This window comes from Muntiacus reevesi, chromosome 2 (genome assembly GCF_963930625.1).
Source record: "Muntiacus reevesi chromosome 2, mMunRee1.1, whole genome shotgun sequence".
NCBI lineage: Eukaryota > Metazoa > Chordata > Mammalia > Artiodactyla > Cervidae > Muntiacus > Muntiacus reevesi.
The window spans coordinates 185,420,490-185,431,887 of record NC_089250.1 but is presented as its reverse complement, the minus strand read 5'-3'; the positions used below and the strand labels follow the sequence as shown (position 1 = coordinate 185,431,887).

Below are 11,398 nucleotides of genomic sequence, written 5' to 3'. Positions count from 1 at the left end.
GTTTTCCCCCACAAGGTAAAGGCCTGACTGGTGAGGGCATGCTTCCAGTCCACCCCCTCCACCTCCTCTCCATCATTTTGTTCTCGCATCTTTCTCACAGGACTGGGTACGGAGCAGACGTTCAGGAGGCACTTGAGAATTACCTGCGATAGCCCCACGGTGCTCTGGAAGTTCAGAGAGGTTAAGTGATCTGTCCAAGGTTAGACAGCAAAACAGGTGCTTTCTTCATTCTCAAGGGCCAGTTTTCCCTTTTACACACCCCTAATCTCTGCAACAGCATGACAACCAACCACTCTGGAGCAACGACTTGAACCAAAATGGATAATAAACTCCACTCAAGATCCCCTAGAGAAAGGAATGGCAACCCACTCCAGTATTCTGACCTGGAAAAGCCCATGGATAGAGGAGCCTGGCAGGCTACAGTCCACGGGGTCACAAAGAGCTGGACATGACCGAGCAACTGAGAACGCACGTGCACACTCATCACCAGGCACGCATTCTAACCCCATCCAAGGCAGGTGAGAACGAAAGCATGGAGCGGCTTTGTCTCAAAGGGAAATGGACCTCAAAGAAAAAGTTTCTGAGATGCTACATAATGCTTACGGTCCTGAGGCTGAGGGTTGACACGTGAGCTCCCAGAAGAGGGGGGGCTGGAAGCATCATGTCAACTACCAGGGAGGCAAGACCTTCCAGAGGAGAAGCTTCCACCGACCGCCTGTTCTCCAGGTTACAGTCACCTCATTTGTAACCTCAGCCAAGGACCAGTCACATCCTGGGAAGGGAAGACACATCCCCAGACCAGTGGGGTCAGTTAACACGTGTGAATCGGGTGATGCATGGAGAGCTCTTACACATGTGATGAGTACTAAGTAAGCATCAGTTCTCACTGTGGCATTGCTATATTCCCTCATTGCCTGACACTTCCACCCGATGCTCGCTGTGTGTTCTTGTGCCTAAATCTTAACATCTCTGTGCCTCAGATTTATTATCTGTAAAACATGAACTTGGGCAAATTGCGGGAGATGGTGCGGGACAGGGAAGCCTGGCATGCTGCAATCCATGGGGTCACGAAGGGTCGGACACGACTTAGACTCTTAGACATGACTTAGACTCAACAAAACAAGAATATGATGAGCAACCACACCTCACGGGGTGGTTGAGAGACTCAAAAAAGAGTCACATACAGACACGGTTAGCTGAGGCCCTGGCTCAGAGCTGATACAGGGTGCATAGCTATCATAGTAACGAGGCATTAGCAGCATCTAGTTCCAAGGACCAAACCAGCTCAACAGCCAGGTTCAATCCCTGGGTCAGGAAGACGCCCCTGGAGAAGGGAATGGCAACACACTCTAGTCTTCTTGCCTGGAGAATCCCATGGACAGAGGAGTCTGGAGGGCCACAGTCCATGGGGTCACACAGAGTCGGACATGACTGAGCGACTAACACAAACCAGGACTATCAAAACCCTTCCTCCCTTCAAACATGAACTGGTCAGATAGTTTTTACAGATGCCAGCAGGGAGGTGCATTTTTGTTGGAAGAACTTACCTTCTTCTTCCAGGCTCTAAACCAAAAATTTAAAACAGAGAGGCTAACGAATATGTGGACATAGCTACTGTCCATGGAAGACACAGTTTGGAAAACAAAATACAAGAGTTTCCAATTCAACTGGGGGTTTATGGGGATGAGGAAGTGCCTCTGAAACAGGAACAACCCAAAAAATCCAGGACACTGGGTCACCCCTACCCAGTAATATTACACCCCCCCCCCAATAAAATGTGTTATGAACACACACAAAGAAAATTCCAGTAGGTCTTGTGAGTGAGGAAGCTGCTGATGAGCATTCGAAACCCCAGCCCCCAGTGGTGGAGGCAGCGCCTCCTCTCGGATCATTAAGCACTTCTTGACCTGATTCTCCTCTGAAAGCCAGACTGACCGGCTGAATGAGCAAATCTAAGAATATCAACCCTGCGCACCATCTCTGCTGAGATCAACAAAGCTTCAGGAACCAACCCCTGACCTGTCTGGGGATGAATGGCAACTGGGTTTGAGAACGTATTGACCTTGTTCTCCGCAAACAAATACTCCCTGGGGTCTCTCGGGGATGGGGGAATGAATAATCAGCTGCTCCGCTAGATTGCGCTTCCTGCCCTCTCTGCATCTTCTGTCGTGTGAGTGTGTGTGTGTGTGTGTGTGTGTGTGTGTGTGTGTGTGTGTGTCCTGCAGGGCCATGCGGGAGCCGGGTAAAGTCCACTCCAAATAGCCCGAGGCCCCAGGACTCAGAACTGGTCTTTCTGTCCGCACCCCATGCATGCCCTGCCCTCCCTGGGAATGGGCTGAACCACCTGAACTCCAGTCACATCCTTTTTCCCTGAGAGACTAAGTCTGCATGGCCTCTACCAAAGCAAACTCAGCATCAAAGATGCCTTGTGAGATGCTTCATTTGTAAAAAGAACCCTGAGGCCAAAGATGTGGGAGAGATTCAGCTTGTTCTCTCTCCCACTTGGGGGTTCATGGTGCATGGCCTAGTACAGCACCCGAGAAGTCCTGTAAAGGAAAAAAAATAGAGACCTGTTTGACCATGTTTGATGCAAACATTCCCAAACTTATTTGATGACTGACTGGCCATCTTTCCATCCACCCATCCACCCACCTATCCATTCAACCATCCACACCCACTCATCCATCCATCCATCCATCCATCCATCCATCCAATCATGTATCCATCCATCCATCCATCCATCCATCTACCCACCCACCTATCCATTCATCCATCCACACCCACTCATCCATCCATCCATCTATCCATCCAATCATGTATCCATCCATCCATCCATCATCCATCCATCCACCCACCCATCCATCCATCCCTCTATCTATCCATCCATGCATCTATCCATCTGATCATTTATCCATCCATCCATCCATCCACCCACCTATCCATCCATCCATCCATACCCACTCATCCATCCATCCATCCATCCATCCATGCATCTATCTATCCATCCATCTGTCTTGCTGTCTTTATGAATATCTGGCTATTGAGAGTAATAAATGATGTCAGTCCTTGGGCAAAGTTCTTTACTCTTTCTCCCAATTCTCCTCTTCCTATTTCTTCACTTTCATCAGAACCTTTGTGACCATCACCACCACCATCACCATCATCATCATCACAGTTGCTATGAATTCAATGCTTCCTTTGTGCCAGACCCTGTCCTGTACTAATTTCAACAGATGCATTATCTCAGGTGATCCCCTCTAAATCCCAGTGAAGGAGATTCTGTTACATTTATTGCATCAAAGACAAGAACACAGAGCCACTGAAAGGGGAAGTAAATTGGCCAAGAAAACAGAGCTACTAAATGCGGACCTGTACCTTGAACGGGCGAGAAGTCCTAGTGCCCAAAACCTAAGAGAAACCCTTTTGTACCTACGGCAGTCATGAACACACTCTAAGAAATTCTGGCCTGGACTAAACTCAAGCCCACATCTGCTTTGCCCTCAATCACTCATTCCCAAGTACCCTAATTGCCATTAAAGCAAAGCCAGACAAAACCATAGCCTGGAAAGACAGATGGACAAGACTTGAAGGCTAGGAGAAGGGCTGGCTCCGGTCCCTCCCACCCCACCCCACTGAGTCATCAGGAAGCAGAAAAACACCTCCCGAGGAAGAGGAGGTCTAAGGCAGGAGAAATGGGCTGATACATGGGAACACCTGCCAAGAGTAACCACGAGAAGGAAAAAAAAAACAAGATGACAGAGTGATCCAAGAGAAAAAGCCCTAAAGAGATGACCCTGTGTCACCATCTCAACCTCCAGCACTCCGTATCTCCTTGGGCCATCTTGTCCTTGGCTCTCTCTTCTATAAATGCCTCTTCTCGAGGTGAAAAGATGGTTCTTCACTCCTATTTTTGATGCATGGACCACTCTGAGAATTTTGCCCTCATCCCAGAAAACTGCACATAACTCACAAAATGTTCCATATCATGGCAGGGAGCTGGTGGGTCCTCTGACACCCATCGGTGGACCCATGAGGGGCCTCTGAACCTCCATCAGATTTTGAAGTATGCGGCCAATATGTGCTGTGTCTTTTGGAAGGAAAAGTGTGGAGAGTCTGAATCTCTTTAGTCAGGCTCCCAGTGACGGATCAAGTGACCGTTCTTGCCTGGAATCACGTTGCCCAGCCCTGTGAATATACACCCGCCAATGAAAGAACTCTCCCCACAGTTCAGCAAGAGTGCGAGTTTCAGGAAGGCAAGAAAATCAAACAATTTGGGGAGATGCTAAGGCACCGCATATTGTACAATCAAGGAGTAAGCGTGCTCGGGCATGTCTGACTCTTTGCAACCCCATGGACTGTAGCCCACCAGGCTCCACTGTCCACGGGATCTTCCAGGCAAGAATACTGGAGTGGATTGCCATTTCCTTCTCCAGGGGATCTTTCCAGCCCAGGGACTGAACCCATGTCTCCTGCATCTCCTGCTTGGGAGGTGGATTCTTTACCACTGAGCCACCCAGGAAGCCCCAAATCTAGGCAGACACTAAGAAATCCAAACATACACCCTTAGCCCTTTTGTCTGACAGTGAACCATCATCTCAAGATAAGGTCTGCCTTCTCTGAGCGGAAGCTTTCACCTCCTCTTTCAGGCCAAGAAAGAGACACCATCAAGCCAAACAGTAGGGGATTTCCCTGATGGTTCAGTGGCTGAGAATCTGCCTTCTAACGAAGAGGACACTGGTTTAATCCCAGGTCGGGGAACTAAGGTGTCGCAAGCCGAAGGGCAACTGAGCCCACACACCACAACACTGAGTCCTCACTTTAGGCAACAGAAGATCCGGGATGCTGCAACCAAGACTCAGAGCAGAAATGAAAAAAACAAACAAAAAAAACCCACCAAAGAGTGTGTGTTAGGCAGAGAACGTCACCCACCAAACCCATGACCAAGTGCTGGAGGAGAAAGGAGACAGGACGTACACATCTGTGTTTTCAGAGACCACGCAGTCTGGTTCTTTAGCCACAATAGAGACAGGAGGGACCCAAGACCAAGCCAGGCAGCTGAGCATCTAAAGTCGGAGCCAAGATGCTGACCACTGCAGATGGTTTCTCCGCGACATCACAGCCTGGCAGCTGGTGGCAAGAGAGAGCCCCGACAGGTGGTCTGCTGGGCTTCCCGGATTAGCCGTGCCCTTCTGGGGCACACTGGGGACATCTAAAAAGGAACCACCCAGAGTGACCTCATTTCCTTTCTGACTCGACATTACCATCTATTTTTAAATATTTTGGGAACAAACCATATATATCATTTACTATTTGTCAGGCACCTTCTAACCCCTTTATGTATTCACTCATGTAACCTCTTTTTTTTTTTTTTTCAGATGGTAAAGAATCTGCCTGCAATGCAGGAGACCTGGGTTCGATTCCTGGGTCGGGAAGATCTCCCGGAGAAAGGAATGGCAACCCACTCCAGTATTCTTCTCTGGAGAATCCCACGGACAGAGGAGCCTGGCAGGCTACAGTCCATGGGGTCGCAAAGAGTAGGACATGATTAAGCACCTAACACTTTCTTTCACTTGATTTATAATATTGTGTTAGTTTCAGCTGTACAGCTTCAGATTCCATTATAGGTTATTACAAGATATTGACTGGAGTTTTCTGTGCTACACAGTAGGAATATTCTATCTATTTTATAATAGCAGTGTGTATCTATTAATCCCACTCTATCCATCCCCTTCCCCTTCCTCCTTCAGTAAGTATAAGTTTGTTTTCTCTGTGAGTCTATTCTGTGAATAAGTTAATTTTTTTTTTTTTTTTAGATTCCACATATGCATGATATAATATTTACCTTTCTCTGTCTGACTTATTTCACTTAGAGTAATAATCTCTAGGTCGGTCCATGTTACTACAAATGGCAATCTCCCACTCGTCTTTATGGCTGAGCAGTACTCCATCGTGTGTGTGTACACATATACCATATCTTCTTTATCCATTCGTCTGCTGATGGGTGTTTACATTGTTTCCACGTCTTGGCTATTGTGAATAGTACTGCTATGAACACGGTGTACATGTACCTTTTCAAAGTAGATTAACTCATATAATCTTTACAACAACTCTGAAAGCCAAGTTTTGCTACTACCACTGTATGATGGAGAGGGAAAGTGAAGCATAGAAAAGTGAAGCAACTTGCCCAGGATCACAGAGCATGTGGGTGGTCCAGCCTCAGGCAGCCTCATGTGTATTTTCTAAAGACACAATTTTGGAAAATATATTTCTGTGGGTCTCCAACTGACTAAGAGAAAACAGAATTTTCTTTTTCTTGTAATATGTACCATACTGGCTAAGAACTCAGATATCAGGCCCATACTGAGCTTAGGTTCAGAATCTGGCTCTAACTATTCCTGGCTCTGTTGACCTGGGTGAGCTACTGAATGTCAAATAATTCACTTATAAATTTGGAGGTAATAGTACTTTCTTTACAAGGTTGTTGTGGGGAGTGTTCTAAATAATGTAGCAATGCACTTGAAATATTCCTTGGGCTCGAGTCCACTTTTGTGAGTGTGGGGTTGATTCATGGTGGTTGGTTATATGGAAGCCTGATCATCTCCATTTATACAAAGGCCAGAGCATTTAAGGGACTGTTCACTTCTCGCTGGTTGACCCCAAACATCCCAGCTCCATGAATAAACAAAGTCCTATATTGCTTAAGCTAGTTCCTGAGTTAGTTTTCTGTCCCTTGCAACTAATATATACTGGTTACTCTTGAATCATCAAGAGTACACATACATGCAAGCTTTAAAAAAGTCATCCAAGATACTTTTTGCTTATCTGTATCGGCAAACATTTTATAGAACTTTCAAGTGCCAAACACCCTTCTAAGCACTTTAGAAACTAACTGATTCATCAATCTTTTAACAAGTGTCTGATTCTGGTGCCCATATCAGCCCCATTCTACAGATGAGGAAGTATCATTCAGAAAGCTCAAATCATTCATGGCTAAGTTGAATGGGAGGGCCGTAGTCAAAAATCAGGTCTGTGTGATTCCTCTTCTCGCTTTCCATTCCTGAGGATGCCAATGTATTTGCTAAATAAGGCATCCTGGAAATCTGTGAAGGAGCCAACACCAGCTCTCAAGTGTGCATGCATGCGTGAATGCGTGCTCAGTTGTGTCTGACTGTTTGCGACCCCATGGACCACACTCCCCCAGGCTCCTGTGTCAATGGAATTTCCCAGACAAGAATACTGGAGTGGGTTGCCATTTCCTCCTCCAGGGGATCTTCGCGACCCAGGGATCAAACCCACGTCTCCTGCATCGGCAGGTGGATTCTTTACCACTGAACCACCTGGTACCTATATGATAAACCTTGTCTCCATGCTGAAATCTCCTGTAAGTGAGCCCGAGGAAAAACTGCATGAATGGTAAGCAAGAACTGAAACATTTCCTTCCAGAGAAATCCCACTGCTGCAGAGCCATGACAACACAGATCAAGCTATATTCAGACCCAGACCCAAAAACAGCAACCTGACATCAACCCACCACCATCCACATCTTCTTTCTAAATAATGTTTGGCAGAGAGTGCTGTTTGCCCCTTCTCCAAATAAAACTCACTGTGCTGGGTCGTTTTGAGGAGCGTATTTTTATGCACACCCACCTATCACAGATCTGAACTCAACAAGTTGGCATTCCATAACACAATTACTGTGTTCGTTCACATCACCCCCGAACGATACTGGATAGAGCTCAGGGTAGAAATTCGCAGATTCCAGGGTGGACAGCCGTGTTAGGGTTACAACCCAGACCTCACTTCCTTGGAGACTCCATGGCTGACCTCAAAGCTGAATACTTCTTTTAAGACCGAAATAGAACAAAGGGACAAAAGGGAACGGAAAGATTTAAAATTAGGATAAAAAAAAAAAAGAAAGAAAGAAAGAAAGAGAAGGAAGCTTGGCACTGGACTGGCCTTCGTTAAGCCGCTTGAAACTTATCAACGATGCCCAACTTTTGCTGTGGTTTATCCCCATATGTTCCCACACTCCCTCTGAGACCTAACTTTTGCAGGCGCTATTTATCATTCTGGCTAGCGGTGTGCTCATCTGCCTACCATGCTAAGCAGCCCTCGTTGTTATTTTTATAATTACTGGGAGTCTTTTTCATGTTGCACTCCGCCAGAATCCCAGCTCACCACACACCTGCTATACTCAGAACACATGGAGAGAGGGGGGAGGGTATGACAGTGAAGATGAGGGGAAGATGGCCTTCCTGTTCACAGTGAAAAGCAAAATCAAGAATAAAGAAGCCCCTGGGTACCATTTTTTTTAAGGCTATACTCTGGGTCAGCTTGTTCTTTATCAAACACTCAATGCTCATTGAAGAGTTTGTTTATTAGAATAAATGTTGTACTTTTAAAAACAAATATGAATTCCTTTTGTCATTGTAGTGACCGCAGTGCATATCATCATCCCTGTTTTATAGAGGAGAAAACGGAAACAAAGAAAGGTAACTTGCCAGTGGGCACACGAGATTTCAAGGGGCAGATCTGGACGTGATTTAAATCCAAGAGCTCTGCAACCATTCTACTAGACTGCGTTCTCGTCAGCATCACCACCAGCACCAAACATCAGCACCACGGCTATCACTACCAGCATCAGAGCCAGTACCACCATCACCACTATCACCATCACCACTGTCAGGACCAGCATCAGCGTCATCACCATCACCATCACCACCATCACCACTATCACAACCAGCACCACCATCACCATCACCACTATCATGACCAGCATCAGCATCACTACCACCGTCACCACCTCCATCACTGTTATCACTACCAGCATCAGCACCACCATCACCATCACCACCATCACCACTATCACCATCACCACCTCCATAACCACTGTCAGGACCAGCATCAGCACCACCATCACCACTATCAGGACCAGTATCACCATCACCATCACCACCTCCATCACTGTTATCACTCCCAGCATCACCACCTCCATCACCACTATCAGGACCAGCATCAGTACCACCATCACCATCACCACCCCCATCACCACTGTCAGGACCAGCATCATCACCACCATCACCACTATCACGACCAGCATCAGAACCACCATCACCATCACCACCTCCGTCACCACTGTCAGGACCAGCATCATCACCACCATCACTATCACCATCACCACCTCCATCACCACTGTCAGGACCAGCATCATCACCACCATCACCATCACCATCACCACCTCCATCACCACTGTCAGGACCAGCATCATCACCACCATCACCATCACCACCATCACCATCACCATCATCACCACTATCACGACCAGCATCAGAACCACCATCACCATCACCACCTCCGTCACCACTGTCAGGACCAGTATCAGCATCACTACCACCATCACCACCTCCATTACTGTTATCACTACCAGCACCACCAGCACCATCACCACTATCACGACCAGCATCAGCATCAGCATCACCACCTCCATCACCACTATCAGGACCAGCACCACCATCACCATCACCACCTCCATCACCACTATCAGGACCAGCACCACCATCACCATCACCACCTCCATCACTGTCGTCACGACCAGCATCAGACCCAGTACCACCGTCACCACCACCACCTCCATCACCACTATCAGAACCAGCATCAGCACCACCATCACCATCACCACCTCCATCACCACCATCAGGACCAGCATCAGCACCATCACCACCACCACCACCACCAGTAAAATCATTCCTGAGCTCTCATTTGCCAGGGGCTGTTTTGGGTGCTATACGAATCACCTCATGCCAGGATCATGACAACCCCACGTTACTGGTCCTGCTATTACCTCTATTTCACAAATGTAGAAACGAAGCTCCAGAGAGGTCAAGCAACAGGCCCACTTAGCTGGTCAGAGGTCCATAAGATTCATAATGTTTTAAAGATTCAGAGCCACTTCTGCCGGACACCAACAGGAACGCATCTAACTCCCGAGCTCCCCTGACCAGACGTGGGGGATGGAGGCATTGCTCCTGGGACATTTCATCCAACTAGCTCTCCACTCCTCACTCAGTATTTCAGAAAGCTGCTGCTAAGAGGGGAGAGGTCACACGTTCAATGTGGGTGCCATCCTGTGTGGTAACTGAGATTCAGAGCCCTGGCCAAGTAGACTCCAGGGAGCACAGGCTGGAACTGGCTTGTAACTCTCTTTGGTGAAGCCCCCTATATTCCAGGGTGGTGCCTCCTGAGATATTCTCATCCTCCCCCAGCTCTCAGATGCCCCGCCCTGCAGGATATTACAGTGTTTGCCTGTGACTGAATGCATGCAGTGGGGGGTGGAGAATGTCACAGGGAATATCAGGTTTATTTTTCAAACTTTTCCCTCCTGTCCGTCTCTTGTATCAACTCTCAGGGACCGTCATCTTGAGTCTGAAATATCGCAGCAGCTTCCTACCTGAGTCTCTGCTTTCAATCTCCTGCCCTGCCAGTCTTGACTCCACAGAATAGCCCAACTGGTCTTTTTAAAGGCTAAATTCAATCATCCTTGCCCCCTGCTTGAAGACCCTCTGTGGGGAAGGAGAGGGTGAGACAAATTCAGACAGTAGCACTGAAACATATCCATTACCATATGCAAAACAGATAGCTAGTGGGAAGCTTCTGTCTAGCCAAGGGAGCTCAGCCCAGTGCCCTGTGATGACCTAGACGGGTGGGTGGGAAGCTCAAGAGAGAGGGGATATGTACACATTTACGGCTGATTCATGCCGTTGTCCGGCAGAAACCAACACAACATTGTAAAGCTATTATCCTCCAATTAGACGTAGATTTTTTAAAAAGGCCTCTGCGTTCGTCTTTTTTTTTTTTTTTCATTGTATTTCTCTTGGATTAAAATCCAACCCCACATGGATGCTTCTAAACCCCTGTGGCTTCTGGCCCCTGTCTGTCTCTTCTGCCCTAACTCATTGTCCCGCAGGCTGCCTTGCCTGTCTCTGCCTCCCCTGAGATCACCCAGGCTGGGGACACACACTCTCTGCGTGCCTGGTCTCCCCACCCACCTCTCGTCCACTTCCTACTTGGTCCCAGTGCCAATGCCATCTTCCTTAGAGAGAACACTCTTCACCTCTGAATCCAGCCCCATTCTTTTCTGTGGACCCTTCTTTCTGACCATGGACCACCACTTGGAATACTGATGTACAAAGTGATCACTAACCTCAGCACACAGTGAGCTCCATGAAGGAAAAATGACATTGGTTTTTCTTTCCTGGGTCTCTTTAGGGACTGACCTCATTTCTGAGGTAGACCAGAGGCTAAGTAAACATTTGTTGAATGAGTGAGCGATTGAATTAATTATTAACCAATTCCTTAAGTGAGAGAATGAGGCCTGAGCCAGTCATCATGGGTGTCACAC

At 47.5% G+C, this 11,398-nt stretch overlaps 1 protein-coding gene across 1 annotated transcript; it reads left to right on the top strand.

Annotated features, from left to right (window-relative positions):
* Window positions 1-2,229: 2,229 nt before the first annotated feature.
* Window positions 2,230-9,812, top strand: LOC136157362 (uncharacterized). Its single transcript, XM_065919280.1, has 2 exons — window positions 2,230-2,242; window positions 8,593-9,812. The coding sequence occupies exons 1-2, from the start codon at window positions 2,230-2,232 to the stop codon at window positions 9,810-9,812; spliced, it is 1,233 nt and encodes a 410-aa protein (XP_065775352.1).
* Window positions 9,813-11,398: the final 1,586 nt, after the last annotated feature.